This window comes from Panulirus ornatus, chromosome 64 (genome assembly GCF_036320965.1).
Source record: "Panulirus ornatus isolate Po-2019 chromosome 64, ASM3632096v1, whole genome shotgun sequence".
In the NCBI taxonomy this organism is placed as follows: domain Eukaryota; kingdom Metazoa; phylum Arthropoda; class Malacostraca; order Decapoda; family Palinuridae; genus Panulirus; species Panulirus ornatus.
The window spans coordinates 28,486,339-28,501,816 of NC_092287.1; the positions used below are offsets into that span (position 1 = coordinate 28,486,339).

Sequence of the window (15,478 nt, forward strand, 5' to 3'; positions counted from 1 at the left end):
CATATAGATGATGACTTGCAGCATGGATTCAAACATAAGAGGCAATCCATAACAAGTCAAATAAACTTTAAAGATAAAGTGAGCACCATTCTATATAACTGAGGTGGTTGGGTAGATTTTTGTGTTCATAGATTACTAGATAGAAAGTATTTGACTATTTGGAATAAGCAGGGAAACTCCCTCATCGTATAGAAGATTATTGAAGTGGAAGAGAACAAAGAACACATGTCAGAGGGACCTTCTAAATGAAGGTTGAGGTCACCAGCAGAGTGCCACAGGATTTTGTTTAGGAGCTTGACTTCTTTTGGTTTATGCAAATGACTTGACAGAAGGTATGGAGTCCTGCCTGAATATATTAGCAGACGATGAAAAGGTCCTGAGGGTAGTGAAAAGGGTGGAGGATTGCGCCACCTTACAATGGAACCATGAAAAACTCTAAAGTTAGTCTGATTCATGGTTGATGATGTTTAGACCAAGTAAATGGAAAGTATTGAGGATGGGGCACAGTGAAAGAAGGCCTCACTATGATTATCATGTGGCAGGAATCAATGTATGAGAATGACTTAGAAGTCAACATTGTCCCTTACTTGTTGCCAGAGTCCCAACTTTGGAGAATAGTGAAGAAGACCAACTGTCTGCCGGCAAATATAAGAATTGCACTCAAGTTCATGGATAGGGAAATTTTCAGCAAGCTGATCTTATCATACATAAGGTACAAACTATAATATGCTTCTCAAGTTTGGTCTGTGTTCCTAAATGAACACATAGGAGGTCCGGAGGAGAGCAACAAGGATGGTATCAGATTAAGAGCTGAGTTACAGTGATTTGCCCATTTTGGAAGAAAGAAGAGTAAGGGTTGACCTGTTCACAACATATAAGTTTTTCAGTCTGATTGAAGATGTAGACAGTGAATATTTCTTCCAGATGTGTAGGGATAGAACAACCAGAAGACAACATGAAATCAAGCAAGATCCTTTTTAAGCATATGTGAAGAAGTACTTTAATAGTCTAAGGGTGGTGGATGAATGGAATGAAGTTACTAAAGACTTGGTTAATGCAGGCTTTATATAGACATTAAAAAAGTTGTATGAAAGAATGTTCTAGAGATGAGGCCCTATTAGTATAAAACTTCCTCCCTGTACTGTACAAATAAGAGATTTCATGAAAGGTTGGTAAAGAAATTGGATATTTAGGCAGACGTATGAGGAAAATTCCTTTGGTGGATTGAAAGTTATCGGAGTTAAGCGATAAGAGAAGACACATCAAGGCCTTTCTGAGTCAGCCTTGGGGCTACTGGCAGATATAAGTGACCCTCCAGAAGGACTGGAATTTTGAATATGTTTGTTGGTGATGCTGATGAAATCAGAAAATTAAGGAATGACCAGGATTGCAACTCACTCCAGAGTTGTCAGATATGTATTTGATGAATGGAACCAAGTGACAAGGAGAGGTTAACATGTATGATCCATCCCCCATGGGGGAAGAGAGCAAAAAATGGGAGATGTAATTGCAGCTTGCAAGTTTCTGAATGAGTCTGATAAAATCATGAGTGAACAGTTGTTTGAAATCAACATAGAAAGATCATTGAAGAGGCAAATCAAGAAACAGAGCATTTTTTTTTTTTTTTTTTTTTTTTATACCTCGTCGCTGTCTCCCGCGTTTGCGAGGTAGCGCAAGGAAACAGACGAAAGAAATGGCCCAACCCCCCCCATACACATGTACATACACACGTCCACACACGCAAATATACATACCTACACAGCTTTCCATGGTTTACCCCGGACGCTTCACATGCCTTGATTCAATCCACTGACAGCACGTCAACCCCTGTATACCACATCGCTCCAATTCACTCTATTCCTTGCCCTCCTTTCACCCTCCTGCATGTTCAGGCCCCGATCACACAAAATCCTTTTCACTCCATCTTTCCACCTCCAATTTGGTCTCCCTCTTCTCCTCGTTCCCTCCACCTCCGACACATATATCCTCTTGGTCAATCTTTCCTCACTCATTCTCTCCATGTGCCCAAACCATTTCAAAAACACCCTCTTCTGCTCTCTCAACCACGCTCTTTTTATTTCCACACATCTCTCTTACCCTTACGTTACTTACTCGATCAAACCACCTCACACCACACATTGTCCTCAAACATCTCATTTCCAGCACATCCATCCTCTTGCGAACAACTCTATCCATAGCCCACGCCTCGCAACCATACAACATTGTTGGAACCACTATTCCTTCAAACATACCCATTTTTGCTTTCCGGGATAATGTTCTCGACTTCCACACATTTTTCAAGGCTCCCAAAATTTTCGCCCCCTCCCCCACCCTATGATCCACTTCCGCTTCCATGGTTCCATCCGCTGACAGATCCACTCCCAGATATCTAAAACACTTCACTTCCTCCAGTTTTTCTCCATTCACACTCACCTCCCAATTGACTTGACCCTCAACCCTACTGTACCTAATAACCTTGCTCTTATTCACATTTACTCTTAACTTTCTTCTTCCACACACTTTACCAAACTCCGTCACCAGCTTCTGCAGTTTCTCACATGAATCCGCCACCAGCGCTGTATCATCAGCGAACAACAACTGACTCACTTCCCAAGCTCTCTCATCCCCAACAGACTTCATACTTGCCCCTCTTTCCAAGACTCTTGCATTTACCTCCCTAACAACCCCATCCATAAACAAATTAAACAACCATGGAGACATCACACACCCCTGCCGCAAACCTACATTCACTGAGAACCAATCACTTTCCTCTCTTCCTACACGTACACATGCCTTACATCCTCGATAAAAACCTTTCACTGCTTCTAACAACTTGCCTCCCACACCATATATTCTTAATACCTTCCACAGAGCATCTCTATCAACTCTATCATATGCCTTCTCCAGATCCACAAATGCTACATACAAATCCATTTGCTTTTCTAAGTATTTCTCACATACATTCTTCAAAGCAAACACCTGATCCACACATCCTCTACCACTTCTGAAACCACACTGCTCTTCCCCAATCTGATGCTCTGTACATGCCTTCACCCTCTCAATCAATACCCTCCCATATAATTTACCAGGAATACTCAACAAACTTATACCTCTGTAATTTGAGCACTCACTCTTATCCCCTTTGCCTTTGTACAATGGCACTATGCACGCATTCCGCCAATCCTCAGGCACCTCACCATGAGTCATACACACATTAAATAACCTTACCAACCAGTCAACAACACAGTCACCCCCTTTTTTAATAAATTCCACCGCAATACCATCCAAACCTGCTGCCTTGCCGGCTTTCATCTTCCGCAAAGCTTTTACTACCTCTTCTCTGTTTACCAAATCATTTTCCCTAACCCTCTCACTTTGCACACCACCTCGACCCAAACACCCTATATCTGCCACTCTGTCATCGGACACATTCAACAAACCTTCAAAATACTCATTCCATCTCCTTCTCACATCACCACTACTTGTTATCACCTCCCCATTTACGCCCTTCACTGAAGTTCCCATTTGCTCCCTTGTCTTACGCACCCTATTTACCTCCCTCCAGAACATCTTTTTATTCTCCCTAAAATTTACTGATAGTCTCTCACCCCAACTCTCATTTGCCCTTTTTTTCACCTCTCGCACCTTTCTCTTGACCTCCTGTCTCTTTCTTTTATACTTCTCCCACTCAATTGCATTTTTTCCCTGCAAAAATCGTCCAAATGCCTCTCTCTTCTCTTTCACTAATACTCTTACTTCTTCATCCCACCACTCACTACCCTTTCTAAGCAGCCCACCTCCCACTCTTCTCATGCCACAAGCATCTTTTGCGCAATCCATCACTGATTCCCTAAATACATCCCATTCCTCCCCCACTCCCCTTACTTCCATTGTTCTTACCTTTTTCCATTCTGTACACAGTCTCTCCTGATACTTCCTCACACAGGTCTCCTTCCCAAGCTCACTTACTCTCACCACCTTCTTCACCCCAACATTCACTCTTCTTTTCTGAAAACCCATACTAATCTTCACCTTAGCCTCCACAAGATAATGATCAGACATCCCTCCAGTTGCACCTCTCAGCACATTGACATCCAAAAGTCTCTCTTTCGCACGCCTGTCAATTAACACGTAATCCAGTAACGCTCTCTGGCCATCTCTCCTACTTACATAAGTATACTTATGTATATCTCGCTTTTTAAACCAGGTATTCCCAATCATCAGTCCTTTTTAGCACATAAATCTACAAGCTCTTCACCATTTCCATTTACAACACTGAACACCCCATGCATACCAATTATTCCCTCAACTGCCACATTACTCACCTTTGCATTCAAATCACCCATCACTATAACCCGGTCTCGTGCATCAAAACCGCTAACACACTCATTTAGCTGCTCCCAAAACACTTGCCTCTCATGATCTTTCTTCTCATGCCCAGGTGCATATGCACCAATAATCACCCACCTCTCTCCATCAACTTTCAATTTTACCCATATTAATCGAGAATTTACTTTCTTACATTCTATCACATACTCCCACAACTCCTGTTTCAGGAGTATTGCTACTCCTTCCCTTGCTCTTGTCCTCTCACTAACCCCTGACTTCACTCCCCAGACATTTCCAAACCACTCTTCCCCTTTACCCTTGAGCTTTGTTTCTCTCACTAACCCCTGACTTCACTCCCCAGACATTTCCAAACCACTCTTCCCCTTTACCCTTGAGCTTCGTTTCACTCAGAGCCAAAACATCCAGGTTCCTTTCCTCAAACTCTTGAAAAATATATTGTCATACAGTGGTAGGTGGCTGGAAGAATCTTTATGTGACTTATTGATTAGTTTACAACAGTCTAAAATGTATAATGCTGGTAGAGAAAGTTTTGTAAGAAGATGGAACCTCATTTGTCTTGAACTTTCCCCATACTGGACAGCAACATGATTGAAAGTCCACATGTAAACATATAAAGTTTCATTGTTACTTCTCAAGCTACAATAGATATACTTACATGGTTTTTTTCAATCCCCATCAGGACATATTCTTATGATAGCAGTGAGAGTGAAGGTAGTGAAAGTGATGGTGAAAGTGACACAGAAGAAGAAATGCTAAGTCAGTTGTCTTCGGTCACAAAAGCTAATTCTTCGCTTCAGGTAATGTAACTTGGTGGTTCTATAACAACTTTTATATCAAATGTAGTATTGGTAAGACATCAGGAATTGATTTAGTGAAAATTTGATTTATTTCTTAATATCAAGTAAGTTGTTTAGTATTCATATCATAATGGTGTCTTACCTGAAAGTAAATTTTGGACGTTGAATACCTTTTGGTAAGTTTAGCATGGCATACGCTTTATTAGTAATGACAGTTTCTCTCCCCTGCATTCTGTCCCATGAGCATAAGAGACATGCTATATGATGCCCTTTTGAAAATCAGGGTGAGGACCTTCCAATTCAGTATTTCCATTGAAGAAGCAATTTCCTTCCTCATCCTTCACAACCTACTCAGCCATGGTTGCACCAGCTCTCTCATTTTGGACCCATTCTTAAGCACTCAGACTGTCACAGAGGTAATGTTATTGCCCACTGAATCCCAGTTGCTCATAACTCAGAATTCTATAGGATCCTGTAACTGCTGCTTGCATCCAGGCTGGTTTTTACCATCCCATGTATCCTTTTCTCTTTTTTTTTCATTATTTATTTATTTATTCTGCTTTGTTGCTGTCTCCCGCGTTTGTGAGGTAGCGCAAGGAAACAGACGAAAGAAATGGCCCAACCCACCCCCATACACATGTATACTCATACACGTCCACACACGCAAATATACATACTCATACATCTCAATGTACACATATATATACACACACAGACACATACATATATACACATGCACACAATTCACACTGTCTGCCTTTATTCATTCCCATCGCCACCTCGCCACACATGGAAATAACATCCCCCTCCCCCCTCATGTGAGCGAGGTAGCACTAGGAAAAGACAACAAAGGCCCCATTCGTTCACACTCAGTCTCTAGCTGTCATGCAATAATGCCCGAAACCACAGCTCCCTTTCCACATCCAGGCCCCACAGGACTTTCCATGGTTTACCCCAGACGCTTCACATGCCCTGATTCAATCCATTGACAGCACCTTCAATCCATTGACAGCACGTCAACCCCGGTATACCACAGCGATCCAATTCACTCTATTCCTTGCCCGCCTTTCACCCTCCTGAATGTTCAGGCCCCGATCACTCAAAATCTTTTTCACTCCATCTTTCCACCTCCAATTTGGTCTCCCACTTCTCGTTCCCTCCACCTCCGACACATATATCCTCTTGGTCAATCTTTCCTCACTCATTCTCTCCATGTGCCCAAACCATTTCAAAACACCCTCTTCTGCTCTCTCAACCACGCTCTTTTTATTTCCACACATCTCTCTTATCCTTACATTACTTACTTGATCAAACCACCTCACACCACATATTGTCCTCAAACATCTCATTTCCAGCACATCTACCCTCCTGTGCACAACTCTATCCATAGCCCATGCCTCGCAACCATACAACATTAGTGGAACCACTATTCTTTCGATTATTATTATATTATTTTGCTTTGTCGCTGTCTCCCGCATTTGCGAGGTAGCGCAAGGAAACAGACGAAAGAAATGGCCCAACCCACTCCCATACACATGTATATACATACACGTCCACACACGCAAATATACATACCTATACATCTCAATGTACACATATATATACACACACAGACACATACATATATACCCATGCACACAATTCACACTGTCTGCCTTTATTCATTCCCATCGCCACCTTGCCTTACAAACATAGCCATTTTTGCTTTCAGAAATAATGTTCTTGACTTCCACACATTCTTCAAGGCTCCCAGGATTTTCGCCCCCCTCCCCCACCCTATGATTCACTTCCACTTCCATGGTTCCATCCGCTGCCAGATCCACTCCCAGATATCTAAAACACTTTACTTCCTCCAGTTTTTCTCCATTCAAACTTACCTCCCAATTGACTTGACCCTCAACCCTACTGTACCTAATAACCTTGCTCTTATTCACATTTACTCTTAACTTTCTTCTTTCACACACTTTACCAACTCAGTCACCAGCTTCTGCAGTTTCTCACATGAATCAGCCACCAGCGCTGTATCATCAGCGAACAACAACTGACTCACTTTCCAAGCTCTCTCAACTCCAACAGACTTCATACTTGCCCCTCTTTCCAAAACTCCTGCATTCACCTCCCTAACAACCCCATCCATAAACAAATTAAACAACCATGGAGACATCACACACCCCTGCCGCAAACCTACATTCACTGAGAACCAATCACTTTCCTCTCTTCCTACACGTACACATGCCTTACATCCTCGATAAAAACTTTTCTCAGCTTCTAACAACTTTCCTCCCACACCATATATTCTTAGTACCTTCCAAGGAGCATCTCTATCAACTCTTTCATATGCCTTCTCCAGATCCATAAATGCTACATACAAATCCATTTGCTTTTCTAAGTATTTCTCACATACATTCTTCAAAGCAAACACCTGATCCACACATCCTCTACCACTTCTGAAACCACACTGCTCTTCCCCAATCTGATGCTCTGTACATGCCTTCACCCTCTCAATCAATATCCTCCCATATAATTTACCAGGAATACTCAACAAACTTATACCTCTGTAATTGAGCACTCACTCTTATCCCCTTTGCCTTTGTACAATGGCACTATGCACGCATTCCGCCAATCCTCAGGCACCTCACCATGAATCATACATACATTAAATATATATATATATATATATATATATATATATATATATATATATATATATATATATATATATATATATATTATCCCTGGGGATAGGGAAGAAAGAATACTTCCCACGTATTCCCTGCGTGTCGTAGAAGGCGACTAAAAGGGAAGGGAGCGGGGGGCTGGAAATCCTCCCCTCTCGTTTTTTTTTTCTTTTTTTTAATTTTCCAAAAGAAGGAACAGAGAAGAGGGCCAGGTGAGGATATTTCCTCAAAGGCCCAGTCCTCTGTTCTTAACGCTACCTCGCTGTCGCGGGAAATGGCGGATAGTATGAAAAAAAAATATATATATATATATATATATATATATATATATATATATATATATATATATATATATATATATATGAAGGAGTCACGCGGGGAGTGCTCATCCTCCTCGAAGGCTCAGAGTGGGGTGTCTAAATGTGTGTGGATGTAACCAAGATGTGAAAAAAGGAGAGATAGGTAGTATGTTTGAGGAAAGGAACCTGGATGTTTTGGCTCTGAGTGAAACGAAGCTCAAGGGTAAAGGGGAAGAGTGGTTTGGGAATGTCTGGGGAGTAAAGTCAGGGGTTAGTGAGAGGACAAGAGCAAGGGAAGGAGTAGCAATACTCCTGAAACAGGAGTTGTGGGAGTATGTGATAGAATGTAAGAAAGTAAATTCTCGATTAATATGGGTAAAACTGAAAGTTGATGGAGAGAGGTGGGTGATTATTGGTGCATATGCACCCGGGCATGAGAAGAAAGATCATGAGAGGCAAGTGTTTTGGGAGCAGCTGAATGAGTGTGTTAGTGGTTTTGATGCACGAGACCGGGTTATAGTGATGGGTGATTTGAATGCAAAGGTGAGTAATGTGGCAGTTGAGGGAATAATTGGTATACATGGGGTGTTCAGTGTTGTAAATGGAAATGGTGAAGAGCTTGTAGATTTATGTGCTGAAAAAGGACTGATGATTGGGAATACCTGGTTTAAAAAGCGCGATATACATAAGTATACTTATGTAAGTAGGAGAGATGGCCAGAGAGCATTATTGGATTACGTGTTAATTGACAGGCGTGCGAAAGAGAGACTTTTGGATGTTAATGTGCTGAGAGGTGCAACTGGAGGGATGTCTGATCATTATCTTGTGGAGGCTAAGGTGAAGATTTGTATGGGTTTTCGGAAAAGAAGAGTGAATGTTGGGGTGAAGAGGGTGGTGAGAGTAAGTGAGCTTGAGAAGGAGACCTGTGTGAGGAAGTACCAGGAGAGACTGAGTACAGAATGGAAAAAGGTGAGAACAATGGAAGTAAGGGGAGTGGGGGAGGAATGGGATGTATTTAGGGAATCAGTGATGGATTGCGCAAAAGATGCTTGTGGCATGAGAAGAGTGGGAGGTGGGTTGATTAGAAAGGGTAGTGAGTGGTGGGATGAAGAAGTAAGAGTATTAGTGAAAGAGAAGAGAGAGGCATTTGGACGATTTTTGCAGGGAAAAAATGCAATTGAGTGGGAGATGTATAAAAGAAAGAGACAGGAGGTCAAGAGAAAGGTGCAAGAGGTGAAAAAAAGGGCAAATGAGAGTTGGGGTGAGAGAGTATCATTAAATTTTAGGGAGAATAAAAAGATGTTCTGGAAGGAGGTAAATAAAGTGCGTAAGACAAGGGAGCAAATGGGAACTTCAGTGAAGGGCGCAAATGGGGAGGTGATAACAAGTAGTGGTGATGTGAGAAGGAGATGGAGTGAGTATTTTGAAGGTTTGTTGAATGTGTTTGATGATAGAGTGGCAGATATAGGGTGTTTTGGTCGAGGTGGTGTGCAAAGTGAGAGGGTTAGGGAAAATGATTTGGTAAACAGAGAAGAGGTAGTGAAAGCTTTGCGGAAGATGAAAGCCGGCAAGGCAGCAGGTTTGGATGGTATTGCAGTGGAATTTATTAAAAAAGGGGGTGACTGTATTGTTGACTGGTTGGTAAGGTTATTTAATGTATGTATGACTCATGGTGAGGTGCCTGAGGATTGGCGGAATGCGTGCATAGTGCCATTGTACAAAGGCAAAGGGGATAAGAGTGAGTGCTCAAATTACAGAGGTATAAGTTTGTTGAGTATTCCTGGTAAATTATATGGGAGGGTATTGATTGAGAGGGTGAAGGCATGTACCGAGCATCAGATTGGGGAAGAGCAGTGTGGTTTCAGAAGTGGTAGAGGATGTGTGGATCAGGTGTTTGCTTTGAAGAATGTATGTGAGAAATACTTAGAAAAGCAAATGGATTTGTATGTAGCATTTATGGATCTGGAGAAGGCATATGATAGAGTTGATAGAGATGCTCTGTGGAAGGTATTAAGAATATATGGTGTGGGAGGAAAGTTGTTATAAGCAGTGAAAAGTTTTTATCGAGGATGTAAGGCATGTGTACGTGTAGGAAGAGAGGAAAGTGATTGGTTCTCAGTGAATGTAGGTTTGCGGCAGGGGTGTGTGATGTCTCCATGGTTGTTTAATTTGTTTATGGATGGGGTTGTTAGGGAGGTAAATGCAAGAGTTTTGGAAAGAGGGGCAAGTATGAAGTCTGTTGGGGATGAGAGAGCTTGGGAAGTGAGTCAGTTGTTGTTCGCTGATGATACAGCGCTGGTGGCTGATTCATGTGAGAAACTGCAGAAGCTGGTGACTGAGTTTGGAAAAGTGTGTGGAAGAAGAAAGTTAAGAGTAAATGTGAATAAGAGCAAGGTTATTAGGTACAGTAGGGTTGAGGGTCAAGTCAATTGGGAGGTGAGTTTGAATGGAGAAAGGCTGGAGGAAGTGAAGTGTTTTAGATATCTGGGAGTGGATCTGGCAGCGGATGGAACCATGGAAGCGGAGGTGGATCATAGGGTGGGGGAGGGGGCGAAAATCCTGGGGGCCTTGAAGAATGTGTGGAAGTCGAGAACATTATCTCGGAAAGCAAAAATGGGTATGTTTGAAGGAATAGTGGTTCCAACAATGTTGTATGGTTGCGAGGCGTGGGCTATGGATAGAGTTGTGCGCAGGAGGATGGATGTGCTGGAAATGAGATGTTTGAGGACAATGTGTGGTGTGAGGTGGTTTGATCGAGTGAGCAACGTAAGGGTAAGAGAGATGTGTGGAAATAAAAAGAGCGTGGTTGAGAGAGCAGAAGAGGGTGTTTTGAAGTGGTTTGGGCATATGGAGAGGATGAGTGAGGAAAGATTGACCAAGAGGATATATGTGTCGGAGGTGGAGGGAACAAGGAGAAGAGGGAGACCAAATTGGAGGTGGAAAGATGGAGTGAAAAAGATTTTGTGTGATCGGGGCCTGAACATGCAGGAGGGTGAAAGGAGGGCAAGGAATAGAGTGAATTGGAGCGATGTGGTATACCGGGGTTGACGTGCTGTCAGTGGATTGAATCAAGGCATGTGAAGCGTCTGGGGTAAACCATGGAAAGCTGTGTAGGTATGTATATTTGCGTGTGTGGGCGTATGTATATACATGTGTATGGGGGGGGTTAGGCCATTTCTTTCGTCTGTTTCCTTGCGCTACCTCGCAAACATGGGAGACAGCGACAAAGTATAATAAAAAAATAATATATATATATATATATATATATATATATATATATATATATATATATATATATATATATATATTATCCCTGGGGATAGGGGATTAAGAATACATCCCACGTATTCCCTGCATGTCGTAGAAGGCGACTAAAAGGGGAGGGAGCGGGGGGCTGGAAATCCTCCCCTCTCTCTTTTTTTTTTTTTTTTTTCCCAAAAGAAGGAACAGAGGGGGCCAGGTGAGGATATTCCAAAAAAGGCCCAGTCCTCTGTTCTTAACGCTACCTCGCTATCGTGGGAAATGGCGAATAGTATGAAAAAGAAAAAAAAAAATATATATATATATATATATATATATATATATATATATATATATGGGAAGTGAGTCAGTTGTTGTTCGCTGATGATACAGCGCTGGTGGCTGATTCATGTGAGAAACTGCAGAAGCTGGTGACTGAGTTTGGTAAAGTGTGTGGAAGAAGAAAGTTGAGAGTAAATGTGAATAAGAGCAAGGTTATTAGGTACAGTAGGGGTGAGGGTCAAGTCAATTGGGAGGTGAGTTTGAATGGAGAAAAACTGGAGGAAGTGAAGTGTTTTAGATATCTGGGAGTGGATCTGTCAGCGGATGGAACCATGGAAGCGGAAGTGGATCATAGGGTGGGGGAGGGGGCGAAAATTTTGGGAGCCTTGAAAAATGTGTGGAAGTCGAGAACATTATCTCGGAAAGCAAAAATGGGTATGTTTGAAGGAATAGTGGTTCCAACAATGTTGTATGGTTGCGAGGCGTGGGCTATGGATAGAGATGTGCGCAGGAGGATGGATGTGCTGGAAATGAGATGTTTGAGGACAATGTGTGGTGTGAGGTGGTTTGAGCGAGTGAGTAACGTAAGGGTAAGAGAGATGTGTGGAAATAAAAAGAGCGTGGTTGAGAGAGCAGAAGAGGGTGTTTTGAAATGGTTTGGGCACATGGAGAGAATGAGTGAGGAAAGATTGACCAAGAGGATATATGTGTCGGAGGTGGAGGGAACGAGGAGAAGAGGGAGACCAAATTGGAGGTGGAAAGATGGAGTGAAAAAGATTTTGTGTGATCGGGGCCTGAACATGCAGGAGGGTGGAAGGAGGGCAAGGAATAGAGTGAGTTGGAGCGATGTGGTATACAGGGGTTGACGTGCTGTCAGTGGATTGAATCAAGGCATGTGAAGCGTCTGGGGTAAACCATGGAAAGCTGTGTAGGTATGTATATTTGCGTGTGTGGACGTATGTACATGTGTATGGGGGGGGTTGGGCCATTTCTTTCGTCTGTTTCCTTGCGCTACCTCGCAAACGCGGGAGACAGCGACAAAGTATAAAAAAAAAAAAAAAAAAAAAAAAAAAAAAAAAATATATATATATATATATATATATATATATATATATATATATATATATATATATATATATATATATATATATATATTCCCTGGGGATAGGGGAGAAAGAATACTTCCCACGTATTCCCTGCGTGTCGTAGAAGGCGACTAAAAGGGAAGGGAGCGGGGGGCTGGAAATCCTCCCCTCTCTCTCTTTTTTTTTTTTTTTTTTCCAAAGGAAGGAACAGAGAAGGGGGCTGGATGAGGATGTTTCCTCAGAGGCCCAGTCCTCTGTTCTTAACGCTACCTCGCTGATGCGGGAAATGGCGAATAGTATGAAAGAAAAAAAAGAAAATATATATATATATATATATATATATATATATATATATATATATATATATATATAAAGTTTTTTTTTTTGCTTTGTCGCTGTCTCCCGCGTTTGCGAGGTAGCGCAAGGAAACAGACGAAAGAAATGGCCCAACCCACCTCCATACACATGTATATACATACGTCCACACACGCAAATGTACATACCTACACAGCTTTCCATGGTTTACCCCAGACGCTTCACATGCCCTGATTCAATCCACTGACAGCACGTCAACCCCGGTATACCACATCGATCCAATTCACTCTATTCCTTGCCCTCCTTTCACCCTCCTGCATGTTCAGGCCCCGATCACACAAAATCTTTTTCACTCCATGTTTCCACCTCCAATTTGGTCTCCCACTTCTCCTCGTTCCCTCCACCTCCGACACATATATCCTCTTGGTCAATCTTTCCTCACTCATTCTCTCCATGTGCCCAAACCATTTCAAAACACCCTCTTCTGCTCTCTCAACCACGCTCTTTTTATTTCCACACATCTCTCTCTTACCCTTACGTTACTTACTCGATCAAACCACCTCACACCACACATTGTCCTCAAACATCTCATTTCCAGCACATCCATCCTCCTGCGTACAACTCTATCCATAGCCCACGCCTCACAACCATACAACATTGTTGGAACCACTATTCCTTCAAACATACCCATTTTTGCTTTCCGAGATAATGTTCTCAACTTCCACACATTCTTCAAGGCTCCCAGAATTTTCGCCCCCTCCCCCACCCTATGATCCACTTCCGCTTCCATGGTTCCATCCGCTGCCAGATCCACTCCCAGATATCTAAAACACTTTACTTCCTCCAGTTTTGCTCCATTTAAACTTACCTCCCAATTGACTTGACCCTCAACCCTACTGTACCTAATAACCTTGCTCTTATTCACATTTACTCTTAACTTTCTTCTTCCACACACTTTACCAAACTCAATCACCAGCTTCTGCAGTTTCTCACATGAATCAGCCACCAGCGCTGTATCATCAGCGAACAACAACTGACTCACTTCCCAAGCTCTCTCATCCCCAACAGACTTCATACTTGCCCCTCTTTCCAAAACTCTTGCATTCACCTCCCTAACAACCCCATCCATAAACAAATTAAACAACCATGGAGACATCACACACCCCTGCCGCAAACCTACATTCACTGAGAACCAATCACTTTCCTCTCTTCCTACGCGTACACATGCCTTACATCCTCGATAAAAACTTTTCACTGCTTCTAACAACTTGCCTCCCACACCATATATTCTTAATACCTTCCACAGAGCATCTCTATCAACTCTATCATATGCCTTCTCCAGATCCATAAATGCTACATACAAATCCATTTGCTTTTCTAAGTATTTCTCACATACATTCTTCAAAGCAAACACCTGATCCACACATCCTCTACCACTTCTGAAACCACACTGCTCTTCCCCAGTCTGATGCTCTGTACATGCCTTCACCCTCTCAATCAATACCCTCCCATATAATTTACCAGGGATACTCAACAAACTTATACCTCTGTAATTTGAGCACTCACTCTTATCCCCTTTGCCTTTGTACAATGGCACTATGCACGCATTCCGCCAATCCTCAGGCACCTCATCATGAGTCATACAAACATTAAATAACCTTACCAACCAGTCAATAATACAGTCACCCCCTTTTTTAATAAATTCCACTGCAATACCATCCAAACCTGCTGCCTTGCCAGCTTTCATCTTCCGCAAAGCTTTTACTACCTCTTCTCTGTTTACCAAATCATTTTCCCTAACCCTCTCACTTTGCACACCACCTCAACCAAAACATTTATGGATCTGGAGAAGGCATATGATAGAGTTGATAGAGATGCTCTGTGGAAGGTATTAAGAATATATGGTGTGGGAGGCAAGTTGTTAGAAGCAGTGAAAAGTTTTTATCGAGGATGTAAGGCATGTGTACGCGTAGGAAGAGAGGAAAGTGATTGGTTCTCAGTGAATGTAGGTTTGCGGCAGGGGTGTGTGATGTCTCCATGGTTGTTTAATTTGTTTATGGATGGGGTTGTTAGGGAGGTGAATGCAAGAGTTTTGGAAAGAGGGGCAAGTATGAAGTCTGTTGGGGATGAGAGAGCTTGGGAAGTGAGTCAGTTGTTGTTCGCTGATGATACAGCGCTGGTGGCTGATTCATGTGAGAAACTGCAGAAGCTGGTGACTGAGTTTGGTAAAGTGTGTGAAAGAAGAAAGTTAAGAGTAAATGTGAATAAGAGCAAGGTTATTAGGTACAGTAGGGTTGAGGGTCAAGTCAATTGGGAGGTGAGTTTGAATGGAGAAAAACTGGAGGAAGTGAAGTGTTTTAGATATCTGGGAGTGGATCTGGCAGCGGATGGAACCATGGAAGCGGAAGTGGATTATAGGGTGGGGGAGGGGG

The 15,478-nt window shown here is 42.4% G+C and overlaps 1 protein-coding gene across 9 annotated transcripts in view; it reads left to right on the forward strand.

Moving 5' to 3' along the window:
* Nucleotides 1-15,478, forward strand: part of LOC139746355 (ralA-binding protein 1-like) — a 248,109-nt gene that overhangs the window by 213,844 nt on the left and 18,787 nt on the right. For all 9 annotated transcript variants that reach the window (XM_071657532.1, XM_071657536.1, XM_071657534.1 and 6 more), the window contains one exon: nucleotides 5,030-5,147. In XM_071657532.1, coding sequence (XP_071513633.1) covers nucleotides 5,030-5,147 — 118 coding nt within the window. The remainder of the gene's footprint in view (nucleotides 1-5,029; nucleotides 5,148-15,478) is intronic.